The 13,906-nt window shown below is 53.8% G+C and overlaps 1 protein-coding gene across 4 annotated transcripts in view; it reads left to right on the forward strand.

The window, feature by feature from the left end:
- SMCO4 (single-pass membrane protein with coiled-coil domains 4) overlaps window positions 1-13,324 on the forward strand; it is a 34,610-nt gene extending 21,286 nt beyond the window's left edge. For 2 of the 4 annotated variants that reach the window (XM_032852815.1, XM_032852813.1), the window contains exon 3: window positions 12,532-13,324. In XM_032852815.1, coding sequence (XP_032708706.1) covers window positions 12,616-12,795 — 180 coding nt within the window. In that variant the 5' untranslated portion in view covers window positions 12,532-12,615 and the 3' untranslated portion in view covers window positions 12,796-13,324. Of the gene's footprint in view, window positions 1-9,964; window positions 10,082-11,548; window positions 11,571-12,531 lie in introns of those variants that run through there. The other 2 variants (XM_032852816.1, XM_032852817.1) reach the window with 2 other exon arrangements.
- The last annotated feature ends 582 nt before the right edge of the window (window positions 13,325-13,906 follow it).

Raw genomic sequence — 13,906 nt, forward strand, 5'->3', positions numbered from 1 at the left:
TGGCAAAACAGCTTAAGGTACAGCAAGAAAAGGTGGCATTTAAACTAAAGACCAAATATTGATTGCTTTGTTAGTGACAGACTGCACTTCAGCAGCCCGAGGTCGCTGTCTGATGGGGTCATTCTCCTTCTCCTACCCCCAAAATTGACCCTCCTGGAGACTCCCGGGAAGGCGGACATGCCACCGTGTCAGTATTTGAGAGCAGCTTAGCGTGCGGACTCCCTTCTGCAGAGTGTTTGAATTTGGGCAGCAGCAAGCAGGGCCTGCAGCAGAGCACAGATAACAGGCTTTGAGACATTCGCCGGGGGCTTGTAGAGTCCTTTCTGGATGGATCTTCTCGCCCCTCGTCTCTGGCTCATGCTCCGTGGACCTCTGCTGCCTGCTCCCGCGCCCACACACCTTTCAGATAGGCTCCTGCCTCCAGTCCTCTGCCCTCCCATTCCCTGCCCAGCCCCTTCCTCCCCTCCTTGTGCTCAAGGCTGGCTGCACTTTTTCTCTTCAGGCTTCTGTCTGCTCAGACGCGGTCCCTTGTAACACTCCTGTGTCACCTCACGTCCCCGACTCTCTGTCACACACTTCTTCTCTCCTCCGTCTCCTCCTGTCAGAGTGCGCGCTTTGTCTTGCTCATCGCTCAGCCCCCACTGCCACGTGCGTGCCTGGCACGTGGACGTGGCCTTGTATCTGGGGTATTGGTGGCCCATCACTCAGCACATATAATCAGTGCCGGCATATGGTAGGCGCTCAGGAAGTGTGTGAGTGAGTGAATGGGTGGGTGAGCCGCTCTGCGTGTGATTAGCTGGTCCCCCGCGCCTCGCTGCACATCAGGGGTGTGTTGAATAAATGAATGGATCTGAGGCCGACTCCCTCGATGGTGAGAGCCCTCGCTCGGTCTCCTCCCCGGGGGAAGGCCCCGACGTGGCGTGCCGTCCCGGGCGCATGCGAGGGCGGTTGGCGTTTGCACTTGAAAATCCAGTCGATACCTCGCTCTCTCTCAGTTTGTCTGCCATCAGCCAGGCTCTGTAATTAACTTGCTGTAATTTAGCTTCGAGATGAATTTTTCATTTTAAAGAGGCCACAAACAACCAGCACTTCTGATGTCTCGGTTGTTAATGAAGCTCCCGTCTACCAGATCGTGAGGACTGTAGCACGCTGAGGGCTGTTGGTTAGCTCACTCCTGCCCGTAGGAGCGAGGGGACAAGCCGACGAGTCCTGGCAGGTGGTGGTCCTGTGTTCCTGGGGTGCTGCAGAGTATGCCAGTGTGCAGGCAGAGCCCCGGGGTGGGGGGCATGTGGGCCATCTTCCTTGGGGTCACGCTTTACACAAAGATGTGGGGGAAATAACATTTAAAGACAATTGAGAGGTGCCTGAGTGGCTCACTCGGTCAAGTGACTCTTGGTTTTTGCTTAGTTCCTGATCTCCTGGGTCATGAGATCAAGCCCTTTGTTGGGCTCTGTGCTCAGTGGGAGACTGCTTGGGTATTCTCTTCCTTTGCCCCTTCTCCTGCTTTCTCTCTCTTCCTCTCTGTCTCTTTCTCTGTAAAATAAATAAATAAATCCTTAAAGAAAAAAAAAACAGATCCCGAAACAAATATGTATACCTCCTGGAGGAGAATTTGACATGGCACGGCTTAGTGGGTAAGAGCAGGGCTCTGGAACCTGACTGTCGGGGTTCGAATCTGTCCCACCACTTAATTGCTTTGTGGTCCTGGGCAAGGGACATAATGGCCCCAGACGTCAGTTCCCGCCTCTCAGGTGGGAGGCTGTGACGCAGTAGAACCTCCCTCGTGGGGACACAGTCAGCATTCAGTGACAGCCACCGCAGGCTCTGGCCCAGCCCTGGCCTGCATGGACCGATGTTCACTTGCGTCTGCCGTCTGACGCAGACTGAGACTTGTGCCGTCTGAGACGCACAAGTCAGCGGAGCGCTGCCTTAAAAAAAACAAAAACAAAACCAAAAGAAACGGTGCATACAGTTGGCTGGTCTGCATGTTTCTTGAATTTTCCCCCAACCTTGCCTGAGTCTTGCACTGTCACAGAGTTGAACTGTCATTAACAAAGGGCAAAATTAGCGATGCTGACTGCTAGTGCCTGCTGGCTTCCAGCACCTAAGTGAGCAGCAGATGAAGTGGGGGAGCCTACAGGTTTGGACACGGAACTGCTATTTAAGGAGTGACGTTCTCCGGGGAGCCGCAGCCTTACTGAGTGCTCGCAGACGTGACCTGTGGCTTGCCTTTCATTTCCCAACAGCCTGGGACTCATCAAGGTTGGAGAAGACTTGTAGCAGCAGAACCCAGGTCCATCTCTTCCATCTGATTTCTGAATCCAGTCCCATTCTTCTCTTGGAATCCCCTAGAGATAGAGAGCTCCCTCCTCCCAAAGTAGGAGTCTTCTGCCATCCGTTCAGGCTGTGCCTTCCAGAGCACAACTGAACTAGGATTTTTCAGTGCACAGCTTAGGTTCTCTGACCTCTGGACCCCGTGTTGGCACAACTCCACTGGGAAACGTGATTTACCTGTTTAGTGGCCCTCACTGTTGGGGAGGTCTTCTCAAACCAGTGTTTATCAGCTGTGGCTCACAGCCAACGAACTGACTGGGAGATTAGTGGATCTCAGTGGACGTTTTTTCCAATGACATGAAACAAGATGGCTGCTTGTCGTAAGCCTCCACGTTCACTTGTAGAACTTCGGTCTCAGGCTGTGTGGTGTGCACTGCTGTTAACGAGGTTGCTTTCTCTGCACCTCAAAAGCCCCTGTTCTCAACCCTCTTGCAGGAATTTCAAATTACTTCTGTTCTCTTGAGTAGTAGTAGTAGTTGTTGTTGTTTTGTCCTCTCTGTGGTTGGCTTTGCTTCAGGTCAGCTGGTTTTAAACCAAGTTGCTGTGCTGGAACACAGTTGCTGGTCACTGTGCATGTCTCTCTGACTCCCCAGTAAAGAAGGACAGTGAGCTGTCCCCAGTGAGATGACAGGAACCATCAAAGGCCCTGCCTCCTGTCTGGCTGCCTATGTGGGCTGTGTGAGAAGGGCATGGTCTCGGGGCTGGAAGAGCCTCTTCTGTTGCTGGTTCTTGGGAAGAGCCTGTGGGACCGGCCTGCCTGCCCACATGGGGGCATCTTTTCTTCCCTGGAGGCCAGCAGGAGAGGTCTCATCTTGTCACATGTTGTCCTGAGAAACATGAACATCACTTGAACAGAAAAGAGGGACACAGCTGCAAAGACGGAATGGATTAGAGCATCTGCAGGGCCCCCAGGACCTCAGCTATGTGTGTGTTGGGGGTGGAGGGGAGGCGGGTGTGGCGGGGAGGACACACGTAAGCCCCCTGAGCAGCAATGGGGTTTGGGGTGCCGGGGCCGATGCCAAGGGCTTTGCTTTTGTGATTTCATGCGGCCCCCATGTCCTTCTCTCACTTGGTCACACGGGCCTGACAAGACCCTCGCCCTGCTTCAGCCTCACGTCCTCCATCCTGTCCTGTTCTCAGTTGGTGCCCCCTGACTCTTCACACTTTTATTTTATTTTATTTTTTAATTTTATTTATTTATTTGAGAGAGAGAGAACTCATGAGAGGGGAGAAGTCAGAGGGAGAAGCAGACCCCCTGCTGAGCAGGGGGCCAGATGTGGGACTTGACCCCGGGACTCCAGGATCAAGACTTAAGCTGAAGGCAGTTGCTCAACCAACTGAGTCACCCAGGCGCCCCAGACTCTTCTCGCTTTAAGGTCTGTGACCTGTGGCTGCAGGTATGCTATGTGCTGCTGTGGTCTCACAATAGTCCTCCATGCCCTTTGTCCCCCTTGGGGACAACTGTGTCATAGCTTCTCACTCTTCAGACGTCTAACATCTCTTCACCTTCCTGCCTCCTAAGGTGATGACCTTTTTCCCGTTTGACGCACAATCAGTGGCAGACGCGTGAGAACTTAGGCTTGCTCCCGGGACCATGCTGGTGGCCCCAGACCCGCTCTGTCTGCCCTGGGGCTACTTCCCTCAGTTCTTTTTCCTTCCTTGTCCTGGTGCGCTTCCCCCATGATACGAACATTCTTTAACTGCCTTAACTACCTAACACATACAGCAATACTCTTGTCCTCATAGCCCCAAATTCTGACCCTCTTTTAATAATAGACAGTGGTGTGGCTGGTGCTTCTAACCTTCTGTAGTATGTAAGAACGTACCAGGCATTATTCTCATGAGTTCATGAGGTAGGATTTTTATCCCCATTTCTCAGATGAGAAATCAGAGGCCTGGGAAGATGGAGCACCTTGCCTGAGGTCCCATGCTTGGCCCCCGAGCCCTGTCCTGAGAGGAGTTGCCTACTGGCAGTTTCCATCCTCTCTGCCCCTTCCCCTCTGGGAACTACTCCTATCACTGCCCCCTCCTCACCTCTCCCACAAAACCTACTCATAACCAAATTTTGGAGCACCTTCTGCACTTGCTTCCCAGGACACCTTACTCTTCCTGGTCTTCCTCCTTTCACACGTTTTCAGTCTGTCTTGCCGATTCCTCTGCTGTCCTCCCAGATCTCAACATTACATTATCCCAGGGCTGTGTCCCTGGCTTGTGTCCCTGTTTGTGCTGTCACCAGCCTCACGGCTTTCAGTGCCGACAGCTCCACGTTCCTGCCCCAGCCCAGCTCGCACCCCTGCCAGCCTCCTCCATCCCACTACCTGCTCGCTGACTCCACTAGGATCTCCAGTGTGATGTGTCCCAGCTTCCCATACCCCCATTCAGCCCTCCGGCCTCGTCCCCACATGTCTCAGCAGCCCCTCCATTCTTCCACATCCTTGGGCTTTAGTCTGTTTCTTTTTTCACACTCCAATTCCAGTGTGCTGCTAAATCACGTGGACTCTACCTTCCGAGTGCACTCAGGGTCTGACCATTTTTCACCACATCTGCCCCCTCCCTGGACCATGCCACCACATCTTACCTGAATGATGCCCAAGCACCTTCACGAGTCTCCTTGCCTCAGCCCTGTAACCTGCAGCCAGTTGTCCAGCGGTGCTCTTTTTAATTCTTGGCCAAGCCCCCATCTCACCATCTCCCTCTTCCCTCTCTGGCCTCACCTCTGCACACTCTCTTCTGCCCTCTCCAGCCCTGCCAGCCACTGTGCTGCCTCTCAGACGTGCTGGCGGTGGGGTGGGAGCTACCCTCGGGCCTTTGCACATGCTCTGCCCTGTCTGGAATGTCTTCCTGAGAATCTGCACGGATCACATCCACACTTCCTAGAGTCTCTGGTCCAAAGTCACTTTCTCAGGAAGGCTTCCTTGATGGATTACTCTCAGTGTGCTGCCTCTGTACCACCCCTCCCCTTTCTATTCTCTACAACACATAGCATCATCTGACCCAGATTCTGTTCATCTGTTGGTTGCCCGTCTCCCCATGTCCTCATCAACTACCCAGAGGCAGCATTCTGCCTCTCTTGTTCCTAGCTGTATCCCCATTCTATCCCCTGACATACACTAGGTGCTCAAAACATATTTGAATGACAGGTACTTTTATCCCTGGTTTATAGATAGAATAATTGGAAGTCTGAGAGTTACTTGCCCAGGGCCACAGACCCTAGAAGTGCCAGGACAAGGGAGGAAATGCTGACATGAGCTTCACTGCTCCATGTGATCCTTCTCCTTGTTAAATAAGGACTGTAACATGTCAAGTGCATAGTTACCGTGGGGATGAAACAGGTCATGCACAGGAAGGCACTTGTAAACCCCAGTGTGCTGGAGGGACAGGGCTTAGCTAGTTTAGCAAGAACTGTAGCTTTTCACATCTGTGTTATTTAGCAAGCTGCCTGAAGGCTCTTTTGCCTTCTTGGGTTTTTGTTCAGGAATAGCCGATACTGTCTCCACCAAATTACTTACCTCCTCCCTTCTGTGCCTGGTGAGAGAACTACGTGCACGTGTGTGTGTCCATTGGCTTCTGTCAGTAGCTCTGATCTCCCCCTCCGCCCGCCATCAGGTAGAAAGCTCCCCCTCTGACCTCTGTGGCCCGTCAGCAGCTGGGGGGCAGGCGGGAGGGGACAGCTGGAGCCCGTGGGCCCGTGGCTGTCACTGTGTGTTCATATCTGTGTTCCCGGGGAAGACGCTCACGTTATCAGCAGGTGCTTAGCGGGTGTCAGGAGGCCCATCCTGCACAATTCTCCTGGCAGCCTGCCCACCCCCTACCCCCATTCTGCGGCAGACTTGAGTGAAGTAATCACAGGCCCGTTACAGCTAAATACCAGGGACATAAAATGAAGCAGGCACACTTGAACCACAGAGCTGAGGCTCTCAGGTATACAATTTGTGATTCCCTGAACCCAGGGCAGCTTTCCTGGTCTCTGAGTATGGGGCACGAAGCAGTTCAGCCCTCTGAGTGCCTCCTGTTAAGGTAATGACACAGCCACGGGGAGAGGGTGGTAGACATCCCCCCACGAATGTCCTTCAAACGTGTTGTTCATTCATTGTCATGCCTGGTTTTCAAGGACAAAGATGCAGCCATTAACTCCGTGATCACCTGACGGGGCTGCCTTTTCCAGAGAAGGAGGGCCATGGCACCTGAGAAAAGGCAACCAGCATGGAAACTAGGCTGGTAGTCTTCCTGGGGGAGCTGTCTCTTGTGGGGAGCCACTGCCAGGGCCCGGTTTTCCTACTTCCCTTGATTGTGTGGGGATATGTGGGTATCACTGACACAGTTCGAAACTGCTAAACGCTGTTACCAGGCCAGGCCACGCTGTCCTGAGCTGAGGCTCAGACCTGGTTTCCCGCCCTGGTTCTTACCTCTGCTCCTGGCTGTTTCTTTATTAGGGTTCAATGCTGTATGTACACTATGTTTTCTAACCTGAGAAATATACCCATTAAGAACTTAATAAGCATGTATCCACAGGAGTATATGCGTGTGTGTGTGTATACACACATGTGTGTGTGTGTGTGTGTGTGTGTGTGTGTGTGTGTATATATATATATATATATATATATATATATATATATCACTGGAAGGCTATCCCCAGAGAAAAACTGTAAACTTAAAACGATTCTGTACAAAAGGGCTGTGTCCCCACCCCTTGCTGTCTGCCTCCCTGCCTCCCACTGGGGACCAGTCGGGAATGTTGCAGTGCTGACCAGTTGCCAGGGACTGGCCTTGGTGGGGGAGGGGCAAAGCAGGTGGAGTTTCATTAGAACCGGGTGGGACTCAAGTGTTTGTGAAGTCTTCCGTTTCCCCGGTTAGGGGAGCTGGAGCCAGCAGAGGGGACCAGGTGGCAGTCGCGGTTGTAAGGCTGGAACGGTGCTAGTGGCTTCTCCTTCCTGCCTGCGTGACTTGCTGGGAAGAAGCCAGACCACGCAGTGTGAGCTTCGTCTTCGGTTTCCTCTCTGTGAGGGGCTGGTAAGCGATGATGTGGCCCCAGAGTGGGGAGTGGGTCAGGGAGATGGGGGCGGGGGTGCACAGGGGGACAGCGACTGTTCAGGCTTCGGAGTCAGATGCAGGATTGACCTTGGACTCTGCCACTCACAGGACTTTGTGACTTTGGGACAGGACTTTGGACTCGTCGTGGCTGAAGCCGGACAGTTACTACAGCCAGGGCTCTTTCCGCTGGAAGCTAGCACAGGGAAAATAGGTATTGACAATCAGAAGATGGAAACACGCCAGTTTACTGGAAGGATGAGAGCCTTGTAGCGCTGGGCCGTAGAGGAACTCCATGAGGAAGGAGAGGAGAGGAGTCCCCCCTGCCCCTGTCTGCTCTCCCCAGCCCGGCTTTGTCTGGTGTCTTCTGCACGTGGCATCAGACGGCTCCCCAGGCATCAGACATCTGTGTGATTGTCCAACTTCAGTGTCTCTTAATGTTTCTTAGCATAGATTTCTGAACTAGAGGCTGATTGACCCAGCTCTTTTTTTTTTTTTTTTTTTTTTTTTTTTTTTGAGGCAAGCCACACACTTCAGAGGTCCTGGCCAAGCCTGGGTGAGCCAGCCATGCCCTGTGGGCTGCCTCGCCTGGTCTAGTGAGCTGAGGCCAGAGCACGTGGTGAGGTAGTCCTCAGATGGTCCAGAAGGAGGCAGGGCCCAGACATGAAGCATATACGAACTTCAGCCAGAAGGGCTCATGTGTTTCTGCAAGTTGGCTTTTCTAACCACCTCCCCACCAAGATGGTTATTTCATGCCTGCTCTTTCCTCAAGCTTACCTCCCAGCTCCACAGACTTTCCTGTTTCCTGGAGAAAGTCCAAGCCTCTCATTCCTGCCACACGGCACAGACCTGCCTCCTCCTGTCCCTGTCTTCCTTGCCTGCCTCCCATTGGATTTGAAGTTGTGCCTTGGCATCTCTCAAGGGCCATGCCGCCCTTCTGGGCCCTCAGCTTGCTCCCACAGGTGTCCCCACGTTTTCAGCACCAGGGTTCTCCCCGATCTGCTGGAGCCCTCCAGTGCCTGTCCTGGCTGCACACACGTTTCCCGTCGGACCTCAGACCCCAGCTGTCTGGGCGCGTGCTGGTCAGGGTGCCGGCATGGGAAGCATTAATCACGAGTCGGTCCGGGATTCGGCAGCTTGCTCCAGAACGCCTGTCTGCTGGGCACGATGCCTGATTTAGTCCTGCTGACTTTTTTTCATGCCAAAACTTTGTCAGTGAAGGAAGCATAGTGTTCATTTGCAGCCGAGCACAGACTCCTCTCTTCTCAGATGAGCAACCGTTTGTGGACGACGCTGTAGTCGCCCTGGTCTGAACCCTCCCCTCTCGCTCCACGGAAGTCACTCGTCAGATCTTCATGTTCTCACGGGTGTTCAGAAGCAGTGCCCTTCTTGACTGTCGTGGTCCCCAGGACTTTCTATTCTGTTTCTCCCCTTCACTTGCCTCTCCCCAGGCTTCTTTGCTCGCTCCTCCCTGCCCTCCCTGCCCTCTGACTGGTGCTGCGGGGCCCCAACCTGGGCCCATTTCTCCATCTCCCTTGCCTTCAGTGAGCTCACCTTGTCCGATAGCCGATCACTTCTGAATATAGATCTGCAGCCCAGACCAAACTCCTCACGCATGGCTCCAGCCGCCTCCTTGGGATTTCCATGACAATGTCCAGTTGGCATCCTCGCCCATGGGTAGGTGTAAACAGAGCACCTACTGTTTTTTCTCAAATCCACCCCTTCCCCCTAGCCCTACGCCTTCTCCCTCAGCAGGATCTCCACCCAGCCAGTTGCTCAAGCTCCAAACTTTAGTTTCACCTGTGATTTTACCCCCTTTTCCTCTCAGGTGACATCCAGTGTATAAGTAGGGCCTGACAGTTGTGCCCCCAATGTATGGCCTGACTCCACCCTCCTCCCTGTCGCCACTCTGTCCCCGGGCAGAGCCATCCCCCTCCCACCCTGGTCCATTCCAGAGGCCTCCTTATTTATTTATTTATTTATTTATGTTACTTAGAATATAAATAAATATTTTTTATTTATATAAATATATAAAAATAAATTTATATTATTTATTATTTATCACAGACCAGCCAGAGGGAGCTTTTTAAAAGCCCGCACCTCCCTGTGTGAGGCCCTTCAGGGCCTTGTGCTGCTCTTGGGATGAAAATGTGGCTCCTTACTGTGGCCCGTGAGCCCCTGGATGACGAGGCCTCGGCTGCTTTCTCCTGGTCTGTCTGCCACTCTCCTCCCTGTTCCTTCCACTCCTTCTTCTATCATACTCCACTTTCGACCTGGCTGGTCCCCTTCCCTCTCCTCTGGTGTCATCTCAGAGATGTTTTCCCTGATTCTTGGCCTCAGGATGAGCATGGGGCTGTAGTTTGATGCCCACAGCATCAGTGAGTGAAATCAGGGAGGCTGCGTGCTGGAGAGCCCCGAGTCCAGACCTGTGTGTTTGTCCTTAAAATCCTGACTAGACCATACTGTCCCTGGCACCTTGAGGCCTTTTCTGTAAGCCTCCAGGAACTTCTGAAGGCATCTCACAGATGTCAAGAGCCGGTCACCACGGAGGCTGCTGCCTGTGAATGCTGACGTGGGAGGGCGCAGACAGCTGCTAACGGAGGATCAAAGTGAGGGCCCGTGCCGTCAGCCAGAGCAGCCAGGGCCCTTGTGAACACTGGGCTCCCGGAGCTGCCTGCCCGCGGGCCGGCCCAGGAGGGGTCCTGTGAGCGGCAACCAGGTCCTTCATTTCTCATTGACCCGACAGGCCATTGACTCCACGGGGGGATAGCTGTGCATCAGAGGGCTGCTAATGGCTTGTGTCTTTTTAAACAGTTCCATGAGGCCAGGATGAGGAGGGAGCAGCTATGGTTTCCTAGCCGACAGGGGAGGCTGCCCCCGATGATGCTGTTCGCACGAACTGGGCGACCAGTGACAGCACAGTTTTTCTCTCGCTCCTTGGTCTCCTCACCTCTTGAATGGGGGCACCGAGCCTGTTCCATCCGACCCCCAGGCTACTGGGGTGAGCCCTAGTCCTCTCAGCTAACGGGCGTTGAGTGCCTTCTCCACGCCACACACCCTGATACAGGTTCTCGTCTTGTCCTCACTAGGCCCTGTGAGGGCCGCCACCATTCTTAGCCTCTCCTTGGGGTGGTGGGGGTAGCGGGGACATAGAGACGCTCAGGTAGGCCGCCCGGAGTGGCAGGCAGGTGAGTTGTGGGGAGCGGAAGCTGCTCTGACTCGTGGCCTGTTTTGCGCCCCTTCGCGTGGCCAGAGCACCACGGTCGTGGGCCTTTTCCGGTCCTCACGGTCAGAAGCTGCTCAGGTTGTTCAGCCCGGGACAGTGAGGCCCAGTGAGGTGAAGGACTTGCCTGCGGCCGTTCACACAGTCAGTGGTATGTCCTGTGTTTGACGTGGTCTGTCTGAATGTTCTGGAAAAGACTGGAAAAGGAGAACTGGTAAACCCAGGGGTTCCTCCACTTGTCAGGTGTTCAGACAGTACTAGTGAGTATTTTTAGAAGCCTAATAGAAATTGTATACTTGCCAAAATTGGGCTGCCCCAAACTTTAATATTTGCCGTTGGCTGGCCTTACGCCATCCCAGTACATGAAAATTAGTCACCTTGCACCATAAGAAACTCTGCCCAATATGGGTAATCCAGACAAAAATCCCAGGGCCCATATGTGGTAAGACACGAGGATCCCTCTGCCAACAGTTAGGTCTCCATATGAGACCTCTTCTGTCTCAGGATTCCCCTTCCAGATTCTGCCATTTAACATGGTCACTTAGGTGTAAGCGCCATCTTCCTCGTCAGCGTGGTGACAGACCACCCATTGCCCTGGGACAAAACCGCACACACGAGATCGTGTTACAGAAGTCTCTTTGTCAGAGGAGTCATGGCAGGAACCTCCCTTCTGCCTCCAAGAGCCTCTAACCATGCTACTCCCAGGATACCCTGATGGACAGATGTCTCCTTTGGTGCCTAGCCTCTACCTCTTTGTCGAGTTTAGAGAACATTCCACCTACTGTAGAGACTCAAAGGCTGGGCTGGGAGCATATTGGGCCTCAGCTTGGCGAGTCTGATGCGCCCGGGAGCTGGTGGCACAGAGAAGCCACACGCCCAACAGTTCACCCTGGACAGTGACAGTGGCTCTGCCTGTTCTCCAGGGACAGTGGCGGTGGCCTCAGCATCTCTTGCTCCAGTGGCAGTGCCCGGGTGGTGACTTGGTGTGAGTTGGCCTCTGGTTATGGTCGCACCGGCTCCCTTGTCCTGCTCATTTCCTGAGCCTGGTGCCCTGGCCTTTCTGGGGACCCTGAGAGGTGCCAGCCATCTTCGCGATCTCATCGTCAGCCAAAGGATTGCTGTTGCTCGAAGCTAAGCATCCAACTTGTCGGAAGCTGTTGCTCTTTAGTTGCCCACGGGTTTGTACTTCATTCCCAGGCCCCTGATAGCACGGCTTCATTCCCCTGAGCACCTCCTGGGGCATGGAATGTACCAGAATCCTAGTCTGAGTGGGCAGCCGGCCCGCAGGCTCAGCCGGCTTCTGTTGTCTGTCTGACCCGTATCTCCACTCTGCCTGCAAGCCATGGGGCACTTCCAGACCATGCACGCCATGAGGGTGCAACAGTGTCCTCCACCTCATCCCCAGCTCCTCAAGCAGTCGCTGGCACAGAGGAGGTGCTCGGGAAGGTGACAGATGGGTGAACCAGGCCAGAGATGGAGAAGCCTGTGCCTCTGGGCTCTCTGCAGCCGCTGGGAGGCCGAGCTGGCCTACGATCAGGCCCGGGGCTTGGGCAGGAGGGAGCCACGTGCCTGGAGTCCGCAGGTGGCCAGCAGCTCGCCACTAAAGCTTGGCTGGGGAGGCTGTGGTCCTTGGAACAGTGAGGAAAGCAGGTGCCCCCTCTCTTCTGAGTGGAGACCGCATGCTTTCCAGGCCTTCCATGTCACACGTGCGCAGAGGCCCTGTATGAGCAGGTGGGAGACCCGCTCCGCATTCGCCCAGGGGCCTGGGACGCCAGGGTGCATCCAGCTCACCTCCACACCTGCTACGCAGAGGGGCTGACGGCTGTCGCGTGAGCCCTCCTGTTCCTCCCGACCTTGTCTTCTGAGCTGCAGGCTAGCAGTTGCCTTTCCCTTTATAGTTTCTTTTCCCTCCCCCCATTCATTTACAATCATCTTTCTCTTCCCAGGAGGTTCAGTGCCTTGACCAGAGGAGCGTGGCCCTTCCTTCCAAAGCCTCTCCAGACGCACCCTCCCAGCTTTGCCCAGGAAAGATGCGGCAGCTCAAAGGGAAGCCCAAGAAGGAGACGTCCAAGGACAAGAAGGAGCGGAAGCAGGCCATGCAGGAGGCCCGGCAGCAGATCACCACGGTGGTGCTGCCCACGCTGGCCGTGGTCGTGCTCCTGATCGTGGTGTTCGTGTACGTGGCCACGCGTCCCACCATCACCGAGTGAGCGCGTGGGGTGAACTCCCCCAGCAGGGAGCCGAAGCCTGGGAGGGGGAAAGCGAAAGAGAAATGGCTTTGGTATGCAGAGATTGTCCTGATGCTGAGCTCCAAGCTGGAGCTCCCTATCTTCTCTGGTCTTTGACTTGATTAAAGTTTCTCCAATTTCCCTGGGAGGGAATAGGGAACGTTTTATCAGTGAACGTGCCATACACCTTATGGTCCACTTCATGTGCCTTTCAGACTTCAAAGCAGTGTGTGTGTGTGTGTGTGTGTGTGTGTGTGTGTGTGTGTGTTTCTTTCTTGCTCCTGAAATCGATATGTAGCTCAGCCTGGTGAGAGGAGGAATCTTCTGGGTCATGAATCAGTTGGAAACAGTGCTTACCCCATCCCCATTGTTTAGAACATGACTCTTTGCCTACACGTGTTCACAATTTCCAAAGGGACTGTATTTCTTCTCTGTGCTTAATGTGATTTGAAATATGTCGACTCAAAAGTGAAATATTTATTTTTTGAATAAAGGAGATAATAGCCTTAAACTGGATGTTTATCTTGCTTTGCCAGGAGGTGGCCTTGCTCTCAGGGAAGGGCCAGAAGGTGCTGTGTGTCTCCAGGGGGCACCCTCTCTGGGAGGCAGTGTTTTTCTTCTCTCCCCACCCCCACCACAGCCTTCTCCACCTCCCCATCGCTCCCTGCTTGAATCACTTCCAGGATGGCTCCTGCTTTTTGTATGGATCAGTTGAAGATCGAGAGACTCTTGAGAGGGGGCAGACAGGGTGCCATTAATTGGTCTGTTTGAGCAAAGGAAGATTTCTAATTGGCATATGACTACAAGCGCTTTTTATACCGGTTAGCAACAGCGACGGGAAAGTGGACCTGGAGGGAAAGGTCAGACTCCGTTCTGTTCCCGCCAAAAGGATGCAAATTGTTGCAGTCCAGCTGAGTTTCTGATGCAAATTGGCCCTGCTAGAAAGGTTCTGCATTGTATTCTGAGGGCATTGTGCACCCAGACCTGTTCCCCATGGAGTGACCCCTTTTTGGAAGTCAGATTCATGATGACTTTTGTAAGGGTGTTGGGCCGCCCGTCGTTGCTGATTACAGAGTGGTTTGTGGGGAGAGAA

Source organism: Lontra canadensis, unplaced genomic scaffold, assembly GCF_010015895.1.
Source record: "Lontra canadensis isolate GAN:19392208 unplaced genomic scaffold, GSC_riverotter_1.0 scaffold7, whole genome shotgun sequence".
NCBI lineage: Eukaryota > Metazoa > Chordata > Mammalia > Carnivora > Mustelidae > Lontra > Lontra canadensis.